This window comes from Poromitra crassiceps, assembly GCF_964638095.1.
Source record: "Poromitra crassiceps genome assembly, chromosome: 5".
In the NCBI taxonomy this organism is placed as follows: Eukaryota; Metazoa; Chordata; class Actinopteri; order Beryciformes; family Melamphaidae; genus Poromitra; species Poromitra crassiceps.
In genome coordinates this window covers 49,067,516-49,086,912 of record NC_139642.1, presented here as the reverse complement: position 1 = coordinate 49,086,912, position 19,397 = coordinate 49,067,516, and the positions used below count along the sequence as shown (strand labels likewise).

The 19,397-nt window shown below is 46.3% G+C and overlaps 1 protein-coding gene across 1 annotated transcript in view; it reads left to right on the top strand.

The window, feature by feature from the left end:
- Nucleotides 1–19,397, top strand: part of ppm1lb (protein phosphatase, Mg2+/Mn2+ dependent, 1Lb) — a gene marked incomplete at both ends in the record, with an annotated part of 69,176 nt that overhangs the window by 28,214 nt on the left and 21,565 nt on the right. The window contains one exon of the mRNA XM_083637031.1: nucleotides 18,270–18,474. Within this exon, the coding sequence (XP_083493157.1) occupies nucleotides 18,270–18,474 (205 nt within the window). The remainder of the gene's footprint in view (nucleotides 1–18,269; nucleotides 18,475–19,397) is intronic.

Below are 19,397 nucleotides of genomic sequence, written 5' to 3'. Positions count from 1 at the left end.
CTACTGTAGGTCACAGCCTGCTGTCTGTCCAAAGCCAACCTCCTTCTCTACTGTAGATCACTGCCTGCTGTCTGTCCAAAGCCAACCTCCTTCACTACTGTAGGTCACAGCCTGCTGTCTGTCCAAAGCCAACCTCCTTCTCTACTGTAGATCACTGCCTGCTGTCCAAAGCCAACCTCCTTCACTACTGTAGGTCACAGCCTGCTGTCTGTCCAAAGCCAACCTCCTTCTCTACTGTAGGTCACAGCCTGCTGTCTGTCCAAAGCCAACCTCCTTCACTACTGTAGGTCACATCCTGCTGTCTGTCCAAAGCCAACCTCCTTCTCTACTGTAGGTCACAGCCTGCTGTCTGTCCAAAGCCAACCTCCTTCACTACTGTAGGTCACAGCCTGCTGTCTGTCCAAAGCCAACCTCCTTCACTACTGTAGGTCACAGCCTGCTGTCTGTCCAAAGCCAACCTCCTTCTCTACTGTAGGTCACAGCCTGCTGTCTGTCCAAAGCCAACCTCCTTCACTACTGTAGGTCACAGCCTGCTGTCTGGCCAAAGCCAACCTCCTTCTCTACTGTAGGTCACAGCCTGCTGTCTGTCCAAAGCCAACCTCCTTCTCTACTGTAGGTCACAGCCGGCTGTCTGTCCAAAGCCAACCTCCTTCACTACTGTAGGTCATCAGCCTGCTGTCTGTCCAAAGCCAACCTCCTTCACTACTGTAGGTCATCAGCCTGCTGTCTGTCCAAAGCCAACCTCCTTCACTACTGTAGGTCACATCCTGCTGTCTGTCCAAAGCCAACCTCCTTCACTACTGTAGGTCACAGCCTGCTGTCTGTCCAAAGCCAACCTCCTTCACTACTGTAGGTCACATCCTGCTGTCTGTCCAAAGCCAACCTCCTTCTCTACTGTAGGTCACAGCCTGCTGTCTGTCCAAAGCCAACCTCCTTCACTACTGTAGGTCACAGCCTGCTGTCTGTCCAAAGCCAACCTCCTTCACTACTGTAGGTCACAGCCTGCTGTCTGTCCAAAGCCAACCTCCTTCTCTACTGTAGGTCACAGCCTGCTGTCTGTCCAAAGCCAACCTCCTTCACTACTGTAGGTCACAGCCTGCTGTCTGTCCAAAGCCAACCTCCTTCTCTACTGTAGGTCACAGCCTGCTGTCTGTCCAAAGCCAACCTCCTTCTCTACTGTAGGTCACAGCCGGCTGTCTGTCCAAAGCCAACCTCCTTCACTACTGTAGGTCACACAGCCTGCTGTCTGTCCAAAGCCAACCTCCTTCTCTACTGTAGGTCACACAGCCTGCTGTCTGTCCAAAGCCAACCTCCTTCTCTACTGTAGGTCACAGCCGGCTGTCTGTCCAAAGCCAACCTCCTTCCCTACTGTAGGTCACAGCCTGCTGTCTGTCCAAAGCCAACCTCCTTCTCTACTGTAGGTCACACAGCCTGCTGTCTGTCCAAAGCCAACCTCCTTCTCTACTGTAGGTCACAGCCGGCTGTCTGTCCAAAGCCAACCTCCTTCTCTACTGTAGGTCACACAGCCTGCTCTCTGTCCAAAGCCAACCTCCTTCTCTACTGTAGGTCACAGCCGGCTGTCTGTCCAAAGCCAACCTCCTTCTCTACTGTAGGCCACAGCCTGCTGTCTGTCCAAAGCCAACCTCCTTCTCTACTGTAGGTCACTGACTGCTGTCCAAAGCCAACCTCCTTCACTACTGTAGGTCACAGCCTGCTGTCTGTCCAAAGCCAACCTCCTTCACTACTGTAGGTTAGGGGTGGGAATCACCAGATGCCCACGATACGATACTAAAACGATACTTGAGTCACGATACGATAGTATTGCGATATTGCGATAATGCTAGTATTGCGATATATTGAATATTGCGATATTTCGATATATTGTCTAACTCCTTTTCCTACCTTTTCATTGACCTCACCGGAAGTAAAACATGCACTGTTTTTTTGTTTTTTTTTGTTTTTGCCCCACATGTAGGCTACATTATTAAGCTTCTCTGGACTCAATACGCCACTGCAGGCGCGGACTGCAGCATCGGGCGCTTCAGGCAGATGCCCGGTGGCCTGGCATCGCATAGCATGGCGTGCAAAAAAAAATATATATATATATATATATATATATATATCGATACTTTGCATCCAAATATCGATACAATATCATCAGGCAAAATATCGCGATACTATGGTGTATCGATTTCCCCCCCCACCCCTACGGTAGGTCACAGCCCGCTCTGCTGTCTGTTCAAAGCCAACCTCCTTCACTACTGTAGGTCACAGCCTGTTTAAAATAAGCTCTCTCTCTCTGTAGTCTACTCTGTACTGTATATATCACACACGTCAAATAAAAATACCAATGTAGTACGCACCGCATGTTTAGAGCTTATAAAGTAACCAGATCAGACGTTAAATATCTCCCAGCTGTTGAGTTGGGTGACAGGCTGGTCCCTCATGGGCTGAATGAGGTCGAGTCGGGAACAGGACGGAACGGATCGGACCGGAATGGAATGGAAAATTTGGTGATGCACGCTCTGGTTCAGATTACTGCTGTTGGGCAGATCCAGTCAGAGGACATCAGCAGAAGTTTGCCAATGCTGTTTTATTATATATATATTCCAGGGTATATCCGCGGGGTCTTGAAAAGTATTACAAGTTGATCATTCAATTTAGTGAAAATTAAGAGAAGTATTACATTTTGTAGCTGTTGGGCTGATGGTGTTAAATGAGTCTGACCATAATTGTCTCATATCGATCGCAGACCCCTGAATTGAATCGATATTGTATCGTGGCAGACTTTGTGTTATCAGCAAATATCGTATCATTGGCCAAAGAATTGATATAATATCGTATCGTGATGAAATCTCTGATTTACACCCCTATCGCTGTTGCGACGAAAGTGACGTCTTAATTTTTTTGGGGGGAAAGTCTTTAAAAAGGTCTTAAAACGGTATTGAATTTAACTTCAGGGTTCCTGCTGCATATAGCCTGATATTCTTACTCTTACTCATTTTAGAGTTAATTGTAACTTTTATGTAAATGAAAAGTATTTAATTTACTCCTGCAATTTGTGCATAACAGTCAATAACACAAACAAACAAACACAAATGATCTGCTGATGTTCCACATGAGGAGGCACCAGGTGATTCTCTGTAAGCAGAGGACTGGGACATCATGAGAAAACATAGAGGCGAGAACGGCAGCGATGGAGAGAAAACTGAAGAACATGAGAAGACTTTATTAGAATTGAATACACTGCTGTGCCACAGATTTCTTTACTTTACTGCAGAGCAAAAGGGAGATTGGACAAGTAAATGTCAGCAGTGTACTCCACCTCCATGCAAACCTACACACACACACACACACACACACACACACACACACACACACACACACACACACACACACACACACACACACACACACACACACACACACACACACACACACACACACACACACACACACACAGTGCAGAGGTGTGTATATAAATAGACCAGAGGAGGTACGTAGGTGTTGGGGTCTGAAGGGCAAGTGAATTTCTAATAGAGGCCAAAGGACAGGCCTATGGAGACACCATACATCTCTATTTGATTATTGTCTGGTTCTTCTCTTAGGCTATAGATCAGTGCATTTCAGTCTCCAGCTTCAGATGTATACATGTTTGGCCTTGAGGTGTCTGAATAAACCTCATGTCAGGTATAATTGTATTTGCGAAACTTTGAATAGTGCCGGCTCTGTCCTCAGCACAAGGACGTCTGTGAGCGGATGGATATCTGAGAAGTGCTTATCCAAACCCCCTGGGCTCTGAACAGAAGCAGTCATCGTTCTATCCTTACATCTGTTCATTTAGAAAAATTGCAATTGTGCAATAATTCAGTCTGCTTCTTCGTACCATATTTCTGTGCGATAAGCATCAAACTTTGGCTCTATTCTCCCTCTAGGGTTGTGATGATTTCTGATTTGATCAATTTACGTTTCTGCTTGTCGATTTGAATCCATATTGATTCTTGACATCTTGGTAGTAAGAAATTAAATGTTCCTTGTGATATGTTTTTGTTATGACCTTCATAATCACGATTGTATAAATTGTATTCATAATACTTATACTTGAGTGCATTGCGCTAAAGTGGGTTATAATGAGAACTGCTTCTGATGCTGCAGTACTGTGTTCACATACAACCAACAAGGCTATCAAGCTAAAATCAAGTTAAAATCCACAAATATTGAATTGACAAGATATCAACAATGCAGTCTGCCTACCTATAAGACGGAGGTACGACTACTTTCCTATAGGGGAATAGCCACGTGCTATATCCTGCTGGTGAAACTCCTCGCTGTCAGGTGAAAAGAAGCGGCTGGCGACTGCACTGCATGTATCGGAGGAATCATGCGCTAGTGCAACCGAAACATTAATGAGGGTTTCCAACTTCCACTCCATTACATTTTAGGTGTTCCAGTGCTTAATGTTTTGGTTACACCTGTGTTTACCCTGCCTTTTAGACACAAAATGGCTGTTGTGGGAAAAGGCCCAGGCATTGTGGAAGAAAACGGGGAAATCTGCGTGAGATGTGGAAGAGGGCGACCGTGGGAAGTCATGTAGGAGGAATGTGTCATATGTATTCAGGATCATGTGTTTAGGCTGCTTGCAGCAATAGTAAAAGTGTGGGTGGGATCAGCCACTATGTGTCAGGGCTGCTGGTAATAATAGCCTTCCTGTAGGTGGAGGATGAGGGGCTATCTGGAGCATTGTTGGCGCTGTGACCGCAACACGAAAACATGGCCCTCTCTCACAGTAACACTGCACTGAAAACATATGCTGCCTCATCATGGCTGACTCTGAGGTGCTACTTCCGCTGCACCAAAACCATCTTCATCCATTTCTGCACTTGGAAAGAAAGAGTTTCTTTGCAAAGTGACAAATACTGTCACACAGTACTGTGGGGGCACGGTGGCTCGGGGCACGGTGGGGGGCACCACATACACTTACCGAAGGATAGCCGTCTGCAAATCTTGCGGTTTTTGTAATGTGACGCTCAAATGTGGTCCACACAGTCATAAAAGTCCACTTCAGAGTCCTTGTTGTGGTCAGCTGTGGTGGCTCCGTCTAGTTATTTGCACCATCTGTTGTCATTCATTCCCTCAAGATGGAAGTGATAAAAGCATTCATGCTTTGCAACAAAGTCATAAATCCTGCGTTATTATTATTATTATTATTATGCAGCTCAAAGCAGCTGTATGACAATCAAACTGGAATTAAGATCTTATGTATTACAACGTAGAATCAAGAGGCATGCACGCACATGTGAGTGTGTGTGTGTGTGTGTGTGTGTGTGGGGGGGGGGGGGGGTTAAATCACTCCCACAGCTCCAAGAGACTTGGAGCCCACTCTCAGTTGGAAGCTGTTCTCTGCTCCCAACCTTCATTCTCTCTCTCTCTCTCTCTCTCTCTCTCTCTCTCTCTCTCTCTCTCTCTCTCTCTCTCTCTCTCTCTCTGTCGCTCTCTCATTCCCCTCATTTTCTTCCACCTGACTGCACATCTAAAATGGTTTTTATCACCACCTCCTTTCTCTCCTTCTTTCTCTCTCTCTCTTTTTTTACCTCCATCACTCTCCATCATGTTGATGGGCCATGCTGATTTATGCCAGTTAGAGTTCATCTAATTGCCGCCCCTCTGCTCTCTGGGAGAGGCTTGGAAGGTGTGGAGCCCCCATGCCAAAGTAATAAGTGTTTTTGTGTATCTCTCTGTCACACACACACAAACACACATTGGCATGAATACACACATGCGCACACACACCGCTACGCCGGTACTTAGCACTCAGACCCCTATGGATTATTACCCAAGAAATTACAGAGCTGTAGTACTTAACGACTGGCATTACATTTCATAGGTGCCACATTTACGCTGTGGCAGCTCTGTTTGTGTGTGTGTGTGTGTGTGTGTGTGTGTGTGTGTGTGTGTGTTTGTGCGTGTGTGTGCGTGTGTGTGTGTGTGTGTGTGTGTGTGTGTGTGTGTGTGTGGGCGGGTGGGTGTGACAGAGTGTTTGTCCGTGACTGAATGACTGATGGGAAGGGCATTGACAGATGGCAGTCTAAATCATATTTACCGCCATGATGCCATAGATGTGCGCATATCAGCACCTCCACACTTCCTGTGGTGCTTCTCCTCTCCCTGCTGTCTGCTGTGGAGCCACACTGCTAGATGAATAGAGCCAAAACACTGTTACTCACACACAGGCATGCAGCCACCTGACATCCCAGCATGCCTCTGCAGTCATATGAGTCATGTTTTGGCATTAGCAGAGCAGCCTCCTTCCTCTAAACTCAACATTAGTCTATTTTTATTTTATATTTAAAATGTTTTAGTTTTTTCTCTCATTTTGCCCCCAGTTGTACTTGGCCAATTCCCCTGCTGTCGATCGTTGCTCCACCCCCTCTGCTGATCTGGAGAGAGTTGTGTAGACTAGCACATGCTCCCTCTGATACATGTGCAGTCGCCAGCTGCTTCTTTTTCACCTGACAGTAAGGAGTTTCACCGGCAGGACGTAGCACGTGGGAGGATCGCGCTATTCCCCCAGTTCCCCTCCTCCCCCCCCGAACGGGTCCCCCGACCAACCAGAGGAGGCACTAGTGCCACACGTGACCCAGGACTCATACCTCACCGGGTTCCCACCCACCCACAGACACGGCCAATTGTGTCTGCAGGAACGGGAATTGAAAAAAACAAACAAACGGGAATTGAACCCGGGTCTCTGTGGAGGTAGACGAGTGCTTTTGCCTCTACTACACTACCCAGACTCCCCAGCATCAGAGTATTATGGAGTCAGTGTGTGTCTGTCTGACAGCCAGGCTGAGGTGAGGCTGCAGGAAGCTATGGATCAAGCAGCCCGCCTCCTCATAATGGACTGTTTACTTTGAATATGAGCTCTCACCTCCTTAATGGACCCTGATGTCCCTGCAAGGACGCAAGATGTGATCCTTCTCTAAGGCAGGGCTATTCAACTAAATTGTTCAGGGGGCCACATTGTCAGAAACCTAAGGGACCGGGGGCCGGACCGTTCCCCGAGCCATTATATGTACACTTGACACAATGCGCCACCACATTTTCGCAACCGCGCTGGAACTATTATTAAGTAGGGGGTGCTGTAAGGAATGGAATCTCGAAGAAAATTTTATGTTTTTTGGACTTTTATCCATATTTAGAAGAATATTTAATTTTAAATTAACATTAGGATTATACTGTTGTGATGTCATTATTCAGTATCTTCTCCTTTTCTATTATTAGTATTAGTATTAGTATTAAATACTGAGTATCTCATGAAAAACTATTAATATTGCATCTTTTGCGTCTCACAGCATTGTAACATTGTAGTGCAGCAAGAAAGGAAAACTACTGTAAACATTTGAACCATATTTCTTGTTTAGAACCTATAGCTAGCAACATCACACATCTCCTGAAACACCATTTATAATGCATCTTTCTTGATTAGCTACATCACATCGCCATCTCCTGAAAAACATTAATATTGCACCTTTCTTGTGGCTACATCACAGCATCTACTGAAAAACATTTATAGTGGATCTGACTTGTTTAGTTCACTTTAGATTCACATCACATCTTAAAAACAACCAGTCGAGTGTAATAAGTAAATGAGGTTTAATTGTAAAAAACAAAACAAAAAAAGGAATCTAAAAAAAAGAGAAAAATTTATTTTTTTCTTTTTTTGGGGGGGGAGAACTCATTCGCGGGCCGGTTGGACTTGATTGGCGGGCCGAGGCCGCCAGTTGAGTAGGCTCTAAGGTGTGTGTGTGTGTGTGTGTGTGTGTGTGTGTGTGTGTGTGTGTGTGTGTGTGTGTGCGTGCGTGCGTGCGTGCGTGTGTGTGTGTGTGTGTGGGGGGGGGTGTGCGTGCATGCGTGTGTGTGTGTGGGGGGGGGGGGGGGTGCGTGCGTGTGTGTGTGCGTGTGTGTGTGTGTGTGTGCGTGCGTGCGTGTGTGTGTGTGTCTCAGAGACCGTCACACATGACTGATGGCTTTGAGCCTGTTCACTGGCTGAATGTGAATCACCTCGATAATAGTTCCCTTCACTTTATGAGCAAGGAGAGGCAAACTCTTTCTCTGTGTGTGTGTGTGTGTGTGTGTGTGTGTGTGTGTGTGTGTGTGTGTGTGTGTGTGTGTGTGTGTGTGTGTATGTGTATTGTGTGTGTGTGTGTGTGTGTGTGTGTGTGTGTGTGTGTGTGTGTGTGTGTGCCTGTCTATGTTTTGAGTAGATTTGGAGGTGCAGACGGTCACCTTTGCGGTAAAATCTGCTTTATTGGCAATGAAATGAGCCAACAACCTGTGGTCTGTCGCTCCCGGGAGGCGGAGCAGGTCTTTGAATTCTACCAGAAGGTTGAGACATCTGGTGAGGTGGGACAGATGTTCAGCCAATCAGGGGCTTTGACCATTGTCGCCATGGTTACCTGCGACAGATGTTCACACATACAAATCTTAACAATTCTTTCACAGAGAGAGAAAAGAGGGAGAATTAGGTCCAAATGTAACCAGGAGGCAGTATTCTTCTGTCAGACTGAAGCGCTGAAGCATTTTCAATGGACTTCTATTCAACTTTGCGTCTCAAATCCTCCTTCACTTTACAGCACACTGTTGGCCATTACATCCCAATCATGTGCATACCCTCTGAGAGATCACTGCTCTATTTCAATATGAATGTCACTTGGAGTTAGAGATGGAACGATATGAACATTTCATATCACGATTGTATTGATAGTAATGTTCAAAAAGGATTCATATACTCACTGAAATCATTTCTCCAAGGCTGCACGTCTGCATGTGGGAGACGGTTGCCAACTTTGGTTGATGATGGACAGTATTTACCATGTTTTTCAAAGCACTGTAATCATGGTAACACGGTAATCACGTGTTTGAAACGTGAAAATTTGAAACGGTACGGTTATCGTACGGGACCGTACCGGTTATCGTTACATCCCTACTTGGAGTGGTTTATTTTTCAATATGAATGTTTTTCTTTCTGACTGATATATACATGTATAGTGGAGAGTGTCTGTGTGTGTATGGTGAGTGTGTTTAGCAGCTAAAGTAGATTTGAATCCCACCCCCCCTCCGCCCCACCCTCATCCCACCCACCCCAACCCACCAGCCCCAAAGCCCGCCTGTACTTTGAGTGTTTGTTGTGGTTTAGTTTAGGGTGAGATTGAGTGTTTGTTGTGGTTTAGTTTAGGGTGAGATTGAGTGTTTGTTGTGGTTTAGTTTAGGGTGAGATTGAGTGTTTGTTGTGGTTTAGGGTGAGATTTAATGGTTGGGAAAGTGAAATCGTTTTGGGATGCCTGGGTAAAATCTGTGCAAGAGGGATGCTTTCAAGGCCACACAAAGCACTGGGATCTGGCTGCAGCCTCAGACTGCACAGCATGTCTGGTTCTGATGGTCAACAGTTCAATAAAGTCCCTCTCAACAACACATTGTTGAGTCTCCTAGGTGTCACTATTTTGAAACAGTGCAGGCAGAGCCAGGCACTGTCCTGAACCCCTCTGTTGGTCGCCTGCCTTCACATTCCACTAAGGACGCAGGAAGAGTGTTTCTATTTTGGATTATGTGACCACACACACACACACACACACACACACACACCCACACACACACACACACACACACACACACACACACACACACACACACACACACACACACACACACACACACACACACACACACACACACACACACACACACACACACACACACAGGCTTTCTCACACCCACCCACGACCTGCACTTGGCACGGCCTTGACTCATAGCTCAAGTGTGAGCTAATGAAATTAGGGCTCCCTGCTAGTGTTCTCCACAGCTCCACAGACAGACAGACAGACAGACAGACAGACAGACAGACAGACAGACAGACAGACATGCAGACAGACAGACAGGCAGACAGACAGACAGACAGGCAGACAGACAGACAGACAGACAGACAGGCAGACAGACAGACAGGCAGGCAGGCAGGCAGACAGACAGACAGACAGACAGACAGACAGACATGCAGACAGACAGACAGGCAGACAGACAGACAGGCAGACAGACAGACAGACAGACAGACAGACAGACAGACAGACAGACATGCAGACAGACAGACAGGCAGGCAGGCAGACAGACAGACAGGCAGACAGACAGACAGACAGACAGACAGACAGACAGGCAGACAGACAGACAGACAGGCAGACAGACAGACAGACAGACAGACAGACAGACAGAGCTCCACAATGTCCATCTGAGGAGAAACATGCTACATCTCTGCAGCACCTTGTGATAGAGCCGGGGCCTATCCACCTTATTTCTAGCTGCCATGATGCCTGATGGGTGCTTCTTCCGCTTTCCGGTGTAATTTTTACACTGTTTTAACTTGACAAAGAAAACGTCTATGAGGATTTTACAGCAGAGCCATTCTGCTCTACAGCCGTGTCGTTCGGGTGGTTTGGGTGCTGGGATAACGTAATGCATTGTGGGTAGTCGGCTACTGTGGCTAATGCTAACGGCTAGCGTAATAGTTACTTTACATGGCAGTAAAACGCCACTGAATGACCAAATTGATTTAACTTTTAACCATTTCGAGTAACACTGTTTCCATACGGACCCGCAGCGTTGGTTAGTTGTTTATAACGTGACTATATTTATAACTTTTATAACGGACTCCAGCTTCCGGTTTATAATTCGGGTCTGCAGCCGAGTGCAAAGGCTGCAGAAGAAGCCTGCATGACTTATTGTTACAAGCTGCAACAATGAGTCACGTTAAACCGGACCTTGTTCCCACAATTATTTTTTACAGTGGGGCATTCAAAAATAAGGTGGATAGCTCATCAAACCTACAGACATATAAACCTATACAGTTCTATTATGCAATATGGGCTTCACGATTCAATACAACCACAATATGCAATAAATACAAGTGTAATGACAACAAAGTCTGCCGGTGCAGAGTGATGTTCATCTCTGAGACACAAATCTTTCTAGCGATGGTATTGGCTTGCTAGAATTTAAAAAATGTATGTCATTACAAGATGCAAATAATACAATTTTGAATGGAGAGTTTGTGAAAGTGAGATGGGTCTCATTTGTGATTGCTACAGCAGAATGAAATGGATATGCTCTATATCGAGATTAATTTTTCTGCTCCACGATACATATTTGTCACATTTTTCTATTGCGAATTTGCGACATACAGTATTTAATTCCAATTCGATATATCATCGTATTTTCCTTCTGCAAATCACATTTTGCCCTATTTGATTTGATTTCATATAGAAAGTATCCTTTCTACTATAGCAATAAGTCACACTGCATTTTACACTCAATGCATAATAGAGTAGGCCGACAAGCTCCGTCTCCTTTGGGGATGCATTTTGCAATCATAATGAAACGCTACTGAAGGATGATTCTGCACAAATTGGGAACAAAACAACAAAGGCAAATATTTGGAAATGCTCTTTTATGCCTGCGCCTCCGTCTAGTGTCTCCTCTGTGCTTTCTACTGCTTTGATGCGTCTCTGTCACCCTCTCAGGCCTCTGTCTTTAAACCAGAGAGACTGTCTCCCCTCTCTCTTTTAATGATGCTCCTGAGTGATGCTAATGAAGGCTTCATACACTCCTCCTTCTCTCCTCCTCCTCCTTTCTTCTTCTCCTTTTTCTCCTCTCCATCTGCCTGCTTGATCTGTCAGAGACGGCAGGAAGAGATTTTTCTCCTTCACTTTGAAAGTGAATCCCCCTCAGGGTGATTCTAAAAGGAAAACTCAGATGACTTCACTTATTTCTACCGGCCTGGGAGTGTGATGGATGGAACGGTTAGAACAGACTATTTCTGCCCGTCTGAGCGTCTGATTGGCTTAGACTTAGGAGTTAACAGGAAGTGTTTAGGGACCAGGATGGATGATGGTGCAAAAGGTGAGATGTTGGAGGTGGCCCTGTTTAGAAAGGATAAGTGTGTGTGTTTGTGTGTGTTTGTGCGTGCGTGCATGCATGCGTGTCTATGTAAGCACTTGTTGTTTGTGCTGCATGTGAAGTCTGCTGTGAAGGAGAGCCCAATGTGACACTGTGACTCCACACACACCCATGATGGATCGCCCTCTGCTGTATTGGGAGTTGAAGGAATTGTTTTGTCTGCAATGCGGAAATAAATAAATAATATCCGTCGTAAAAGTCATTTATCCAGTATATTGGCTGTTAAGATCGTATTTTTCTAGTGGATTAAATCTGTCAGTGGGGTGAGATATTTCCGCCTGTTTTCCTTGAAGATCAACTTGTTCCAAGAATCGTCTTGCGTCAAGTGCCATTTTCTCCTGACACTTGATTCAAGTGGATGCTGGTGGATTGCCTCATCCTGCCTTTTTTCAAGATATTGAAATTCTTTTGTCTCACAATAACACGCTCATATCTCTTTCAGATCTCTTTCCCCACGACCATAAAAAAACTCCTTGATCAGCCTCTCCAGACTCCACCTCTCTTTGATCACCTCTCCAGACTCCACCCCTCTTTGATCACCTCTCCAGACTCCACCCCTCTTTGATCACCTCTCCAGACTCCACCCCTCTTTGATCACCTCTCCAGACTCCACCTCTCTTTGATCAGCCTCTCCAGACTCCACCCCTCTTTGATCACCTCTCCAGACTCCACCTCTCTTTGATCGCCTCTCCAGACTCCACCCCTCTTTGATCACCTCTCCAGACTCCACCTCTCTTTGATCGCCTCTCCAGACTCCACCCCTCTTTGATCACCTCTCCAGACTCCACCCCTCTTTGATCACCTCTCCAGACTCCACCCCTCTTTGATCGCCTCTCCAGACTCCACCCCTCTTTGATCAGCCTCTCCAGACTCCACCCCTCTTTGATCACCTCTCCAGACTCCACCCCTCTTTGATCGCCTCTCCAGACTCCACCCCTCTTTGATCACCTCTCCAGACTCCACCCCTCTTTGATCACCTCTCCAGACTCCACCCCTCCTTGATCAGCCTCTCCAGACTCCACCTCTCTTTGATCACCTCTCCAGACTCCACCTCTCTTTGATCAGCCTCTCCAGACTCCACCTCTCTTTGATCACCTCTCCAGACTCCACCTCTCTTTGATCACCTCTCCAGACTCCACCCCTCTTTCCACTTTCCGCTCAGTTTGACCTTGTCATCGTTGTGCATTCACCCGTAAAGAAAGCCATGACATATCAACTCCTCTCACTTTGACCCCTCTCTCTCTCTCTCTCTCTCTCTCTCTCTCTCTCGCTGTCTCTTTCAACCATTCAGATTCCCCCATAGAAGATTGCCTTCTTAGTCAGCCATGTACAGCCCATTGACTCTCATGCGTTCTTCCCCTGCTGCATTCCTCCTTTGTGCTGCCATGCCATGGCTAATCTCAGCCAGCGTTTTGCCCTCTCGCGTCCCCCCATCTTTGATCCTTGCCTTCCTGTCTCCATCCCTCTCTCTGGCACACACTCTTTACCCTGTCCATCCCTCTCTCCCTCCTTTCATCCTCTAAGCTGCTGCAGATGCTGATGTTGCAGCCAGGTGTGTCTGATGTGTTGATCTGGTGGGTCGGCGGGTTAGATGGCCTAGATAACCCAGACTTACCCTCCACTTCCTGCTCGGTCACACTGACACTGTCTGCTTTTCCCAGGCGTATCCTTGCATACACTAACATCTGATGTATAGTAAATTAGGCTTATTTTTAATTGTGTATATATAATGACACACAATCACGCTCTCTGCTACACAAACTGACATATATTATGCGAACGCAGAACACACTCTCACTCCCAACCCGTCAAATAGTGATGTTTGGTCAGGACCCTCCTCGGCGTCATTTTTTTAACGCAGTAGGTCCCCCTTTTTCATCATTTTTCGACGCCTCCAGACACAACCTTTTTCGTGATTTTTCGACGACACCGTATGTTTAGGCACCTAAAACAAGGTAAGGTAAGGTTCGAGAAATGGTTTAGGTTACGCTTAAATAACAAAAATGCTAAATGTCACTTATGGTTGAAATGTAAACTTTGAACATGTTGGGAATCTAACCCTCGGCCTCTGGCTTTGAAGAAGAGGGCACATGCCCTCAGCCACCCCTGAAAAGTGACACAACGCTCGCCTCTTACTGGCCATTTTATTTCATTGTCACAGTCCCGTGGCATCGATTTCAGACGTTGGAGTTCTGTAGAAGTCTATTGGACTACCCTACACATTGTGGAGTTCTATAGAAGTCTATTGGACGACCCTACACATTGTGGGAGTTCTATAGAAGTCTATTGGACGACCCTACACATTGTGGGAGTTCTATAGAAGTCTATTGGACGACCCTACACATTGTGGGAGTTCTATAGAAGTCTATTGGACGACCCTACACATTGTGGGAGTTCTATAGAAGTCTATTGGACTACCCTACACCTTGTGGGAGTTCTATAGAAGTCTATTGGACGACCCTACACATTGTGGGAGTTCTATAGAAGTCTATTGGACGACCCTACACATTGTGGGAGTTATATAGAAGTCTATTGGACGACCCTACACATTGTGGGAGTTCTATAGAAGTCTATTGGACGACCCTACACATTGTGGGAGTTCTATAGAAGTCTATTGGACTACCCTACACATTGTGGGAGTTCTATAGGAGTCTATTGGACTACCCTACACGTTGTGGGAGTTCTATAGAAGTCTATTGGACGACCCTACACATTGTGGGAGTTCTATAGAAGTCTATTGGACTACCCTACACATTGTGGGAGTTCTATAGAAGTCTATTGGACGACCCTACACATTGTGGGAGTTCTATAGAAGTCTATTGGACTACCCTACACATTGTGGGAGTTCTATAGAAGTCTATTGGACGACCCTACACATTGTGGGAGTTCTATAGAAGTCTATTGGACGACCCTGCACATTGTGGGAGTTCTATAGAAGTCTATTGGACTACCCTACACATTGTGGAGTTCTATAGAAGTATATTGGACGACCCTGCACGTTGTGGGAGTTCTATAGAAGTCTATTGGACGACCCTACACATTGTGGGAGTTCTATAGAAGTCTATTGGACTACCCTACACATTGTGGAGTTCTATAGAAGTATATTGGACTACCCTACACATTGTGGGAGTTCTATAGAAGTCTATTGGACTACCCTACACGTTGTGGGAGTTCTATAGAAGTCTATTGGACGACCCTACACATTGTGGGAGTTCTATAGAAGTCTATTGGACTACCCTACACGTTGTGGGAGTTCTATAGAAGTCTATTGGACTACCCTACACGTTGTGGGAGTTCTATAGAAGTCTATTGGACTACCCTACACATTGTGGGAGTTCTATAGAAGTCTATTGGACTACCCTACACGTTGTGGGAGTTCTATAGAAGTCTATTGGACTACCCTACACGTTGTGGGAGTTCTATAGAAGTCTATTGGACTACCCTACACGTTGTGGGAGTTCTATAGAAGTCTATTGGACTACCCTACACGTTGTGGGAGTTCTATAGAAGTCTATTGGACTACCCTACACGTTGTGGGAGTTCTATAGAAGTCTATTGGACTACCCTACACATTGTGGGAGTTCTATAGAAGTCTATTGGACTACCCTACACATTGTGGGAGTTCTATAGAAGTCTATTGGACTACCCTACACATTGTGGAGTTCTATAGAAGTCTATTGGACTACCCTACATGTTGGAAAATGATGGAAAAAGCGGTACTCGGTGCATTAAAAAGTGATGCCAAGGGGGCTTCTGACCAAACGTGAGTGTTTGACGGGCTGAGAGTGAGAAGTGGTTGGAACACAAACAGACTTAATAGTCAGAGCAGGAGGTATTAGGGCCGGTGCTTTGTAAAGGACTGCTGCACAGACAGTAATGGCTGCAGTAAAAGCCAGGCACACAAAAGGCTTCCCACTCAGAGTTTACGATTCCTGCACCCTGCGTGGTCACTGCAGGATGAAGGAATGTCTGGGACGATGTTCGCTACGCCTTCAGACCGAGACGGAGGAGCGAGAGAAAGACGTAAAGTGTGGGAGAAGGAGACAGAGGGAGCATGAAAGGATCATAAAAAGAGAGTGAGAGAAGCAAGAGGAAGTCATAGTCAAGGCATGCTAGCCTTAGCCTAGCCTCAGGGCCCGAACAGGGTCAGAGAAGAAGAGATTGGATGAGTGAAGGGGGTCGCAGAGGAAGGCGGCAAGGGCACTGTCGTGATGTAACATGTGGAGGAGCTGTGTGTGTGTGTGTGTGTTCTCATCTGAAGAGAGAGAGAGAGAGAGAGAGAGAGAGAGAGAGCAAGAGAGATACAGACAGAGAGAGAGAGAGAGAGAGAGCAAGAGAGATACAGACAGAGAGAGAGAGAGAGAGAGAGAGAGAGAGAGAGAGATACAGACGCACAGAGAGAGAGAGAGGGAGAGAGAGAGAGCAAGAGAGATACAGACAGAGAGAGAGAGAGAGAGAGATACAGACACACACAGAGATCGAGAGATACAGAGAGAGAGAGAGAGAGAGAGAGAGCAAGGGAAAAGGGTTATCAAAGACCTTGGAAGTAATTTGCCACAGTAGAATGAGATGTGGATGGAGGGAGGTAAAGATAGGAGAGAAAGCCCATGAGAGAGAGGGAGCTCAAATGAGTACATTGTATGAGCGCTGTAGAGATATAGGGGTCATTGAGGGTCTCTGTCCTGTGACCTCCTCCTTATTATTCTGCACCAAGACGTCGCAATCTGTTTCTGTCCTGCAGCCTCCATTGCCTCGTCCTCCATTCTCATTCCACCGGCGCCTCACTCTTCCTGCACGGGAAAAAGATGTACGGAATGTGAGATTCAATGAATGTGGGGATGCTGTAGTCTATGAGCGGGATGTCAGCACTCAGCTGTATATTATCTGACATTGTGCTTGGAACATTTTGAACTTCACCAGCCTTGGGACTGGTGAGTCAGGGGAGGGGAACGAAGGAGGCCTTATTGCCCTGGAAAGGTAGCGCGAATCTGTGAAAAGAGCTTTAGCGGATAGGGGAGAGGAGAGGATACGGTTTCTCCAGCTCAGCTTTATCCAACAGTGGGGTGTGTGTGTGTGTGTGTGTGTGTGTGTGTGTGTGTGTGTGTGTGTGTGTGTGTGTGTGTGTGTGTGTGTGTGTGTGTGTGTGTGTGTGTGTGTGTGTGTGTGTGTGTGTGTGTGTGTGTGTGTGTGTGTGTGCGTTTGTGTGCGTTTGACTGGCGATGCACTTTTCCTTATCTCTGTTTGTTTATTGGTGATTTATCTGTTTCAGCAAGGCAGAGAGGACAAGCAGGTTACTGCAACTGTAGCACACTGTCCACTCCACTCTCTCCATACAGTGTGCAGATGTGCTTGTGTAGAAAACACTACTTTGGAATAAATCGACGATCTACCAATGTGTGTTTGTGCACGCGCAGGTGTGTGTGTGTGTGTGTGTGTGTGTGTGTGTGTGTGTGTGTGTGTGTGTGTGTGTGTGTGAGTGTGTTTCCATAAGGGTTAAAAAAGTAGAATATCCGCACACTTGGAGCAGCTCCAAATATTTAATGATGACTACAAACAACGTTTCAACCCCCGCAGTGGGTCTTCATCAGGCAAATGTTTTTCCATAAAACATTGCATTTGTTTTTGTTGAGGCCTACATGGAAAATAGCCACAGTTGTGGATTTTGAGAGCAGGCTGCCTCCTACTGTTTGTTTGTTTTTTTAAATAAGGCAGCCAGCTGAGCGGCCCGGGCTTCAGTGCGTCCCACAGAGAAGAGCATCCTTCAACCTTCTTATTGTTTGTATGTCTTTCGGTGTCTTTCAGACACGCTGGCTCCCGCAATTTACAAATGCTCCGCCCACCCATCTGTGCTGTACTTCACAGCTCTCATCAAAGTTGGTCCAAAAATAAGGCGGGCGGTTATGTTTCCGAGATTCGTGATTGGTTGAATGCCATCGAACAACTGACAACTTCCCCTGTCCAAATTTTAATGGGCTGAAGTACAGACTGTCTCTGGAGCATTCGAAGACTGCGGAAGAGATAGACTGGCTTGAGAGACTAGTCTTTCAGTAAACCAGCCAACCAGGCCCCATCCACTTGGATATGATGTCAGCATGAATTCTACAATTATCAAATAATTTAAATCAATGAATGAAACATTATCAATTAAAAACCATACCACTGACTGAATCTGTGTTGACCACAATGTGTTTGGTTGCATTCAAGTGTTTTGGATTAAAATCATCTCCAGCCATGTAATTCTCCCTGTGCCTCCCTCTGTTCTCCATGATCAGGCAGCTGCTGATTTTGCCAAGGCCCACCTGCCTGAGGCTCTCCGCCAGCAGCTCCTGACCTACGAACGAGAGAAAGACAAAGACAAGGAGAAGGATGAGAAGAGGGAGACAAGTGGCCTGTCTTATCCTTCCATCCTGGAGCAGCAGATCCTCACCTTGGACAGAGAAATGCTGGAGAAGCTCTCCGCTACCTACAATGAAGCAGGTGCGTGCTTGCATGTGTGTGTGTGTGTGCGTGCATGTGTGTGTGTGTGTGTGTGTGTGTGTGTGTGTGTGTGTGTGTGTGTGTGTGCGTGCGTGCGCGTAGTGTGTGACAAACCACAACATTTGGAGAGAAAAAACAAGCACAGATCCCCACAGTACGTGTTGCAACCAGAGACATTTAATATATGATAGAGACACCCCAACTTCCAGTCACTTCCTGTATCTCTGCCACAGAGGTTTCACCACTGCCACGCCCACTTAGGAGACTGGTCAGCCAATGAAGTTTCATACCATTGACAGACAGCCAATCACGAGCTGATGACCACGCCCATTTAGTAGACCGGAAGAGTACCATTTCTTATTATTGGCGGCGCCTGGACTGGGATGTCTCTATCTATTAAAGGTCTCTGTTGCAACCATGGTACAGCCATGGACAGAGTCTCAGTCAAGACTCTCAGTCAAGGCCGCCCTCTAGAGGCCATGTGATGAAACACATCACCGGTCCTTTCCGTTCCCCCAGACTGACTCACCTGACCTGACATTGCCGTGCGTAGTCCACGCTGCAGGCAGCTACCGTGGAAACATCCCCCCAAACTGTCATAGACACCAACATACATAAACACGCATTTTTCCCTCAAATAGTTGTGGTATCTGTTTAGACTCTACATCGGTTCAAGTTATGAGTTATGGTCTAAATGTGTATATATATCTGCTGAATGTATGACCACAAAGCCACGTATTCCCTCTCCTCCCCCCTTAGCCTTTCCATGACAAATCACTGATGTATTTTGCCAGTGAACGATGCTCATTGAGAAGAAGTCCAGTACCAGTGCTTTGATACAAAGTATTATTTTCTACTCCACTGTTTCACTTGACTGTTGTTGAATAGCGTCTGTCAGCAGCTCCAGCCTCCAGGCCATGCTT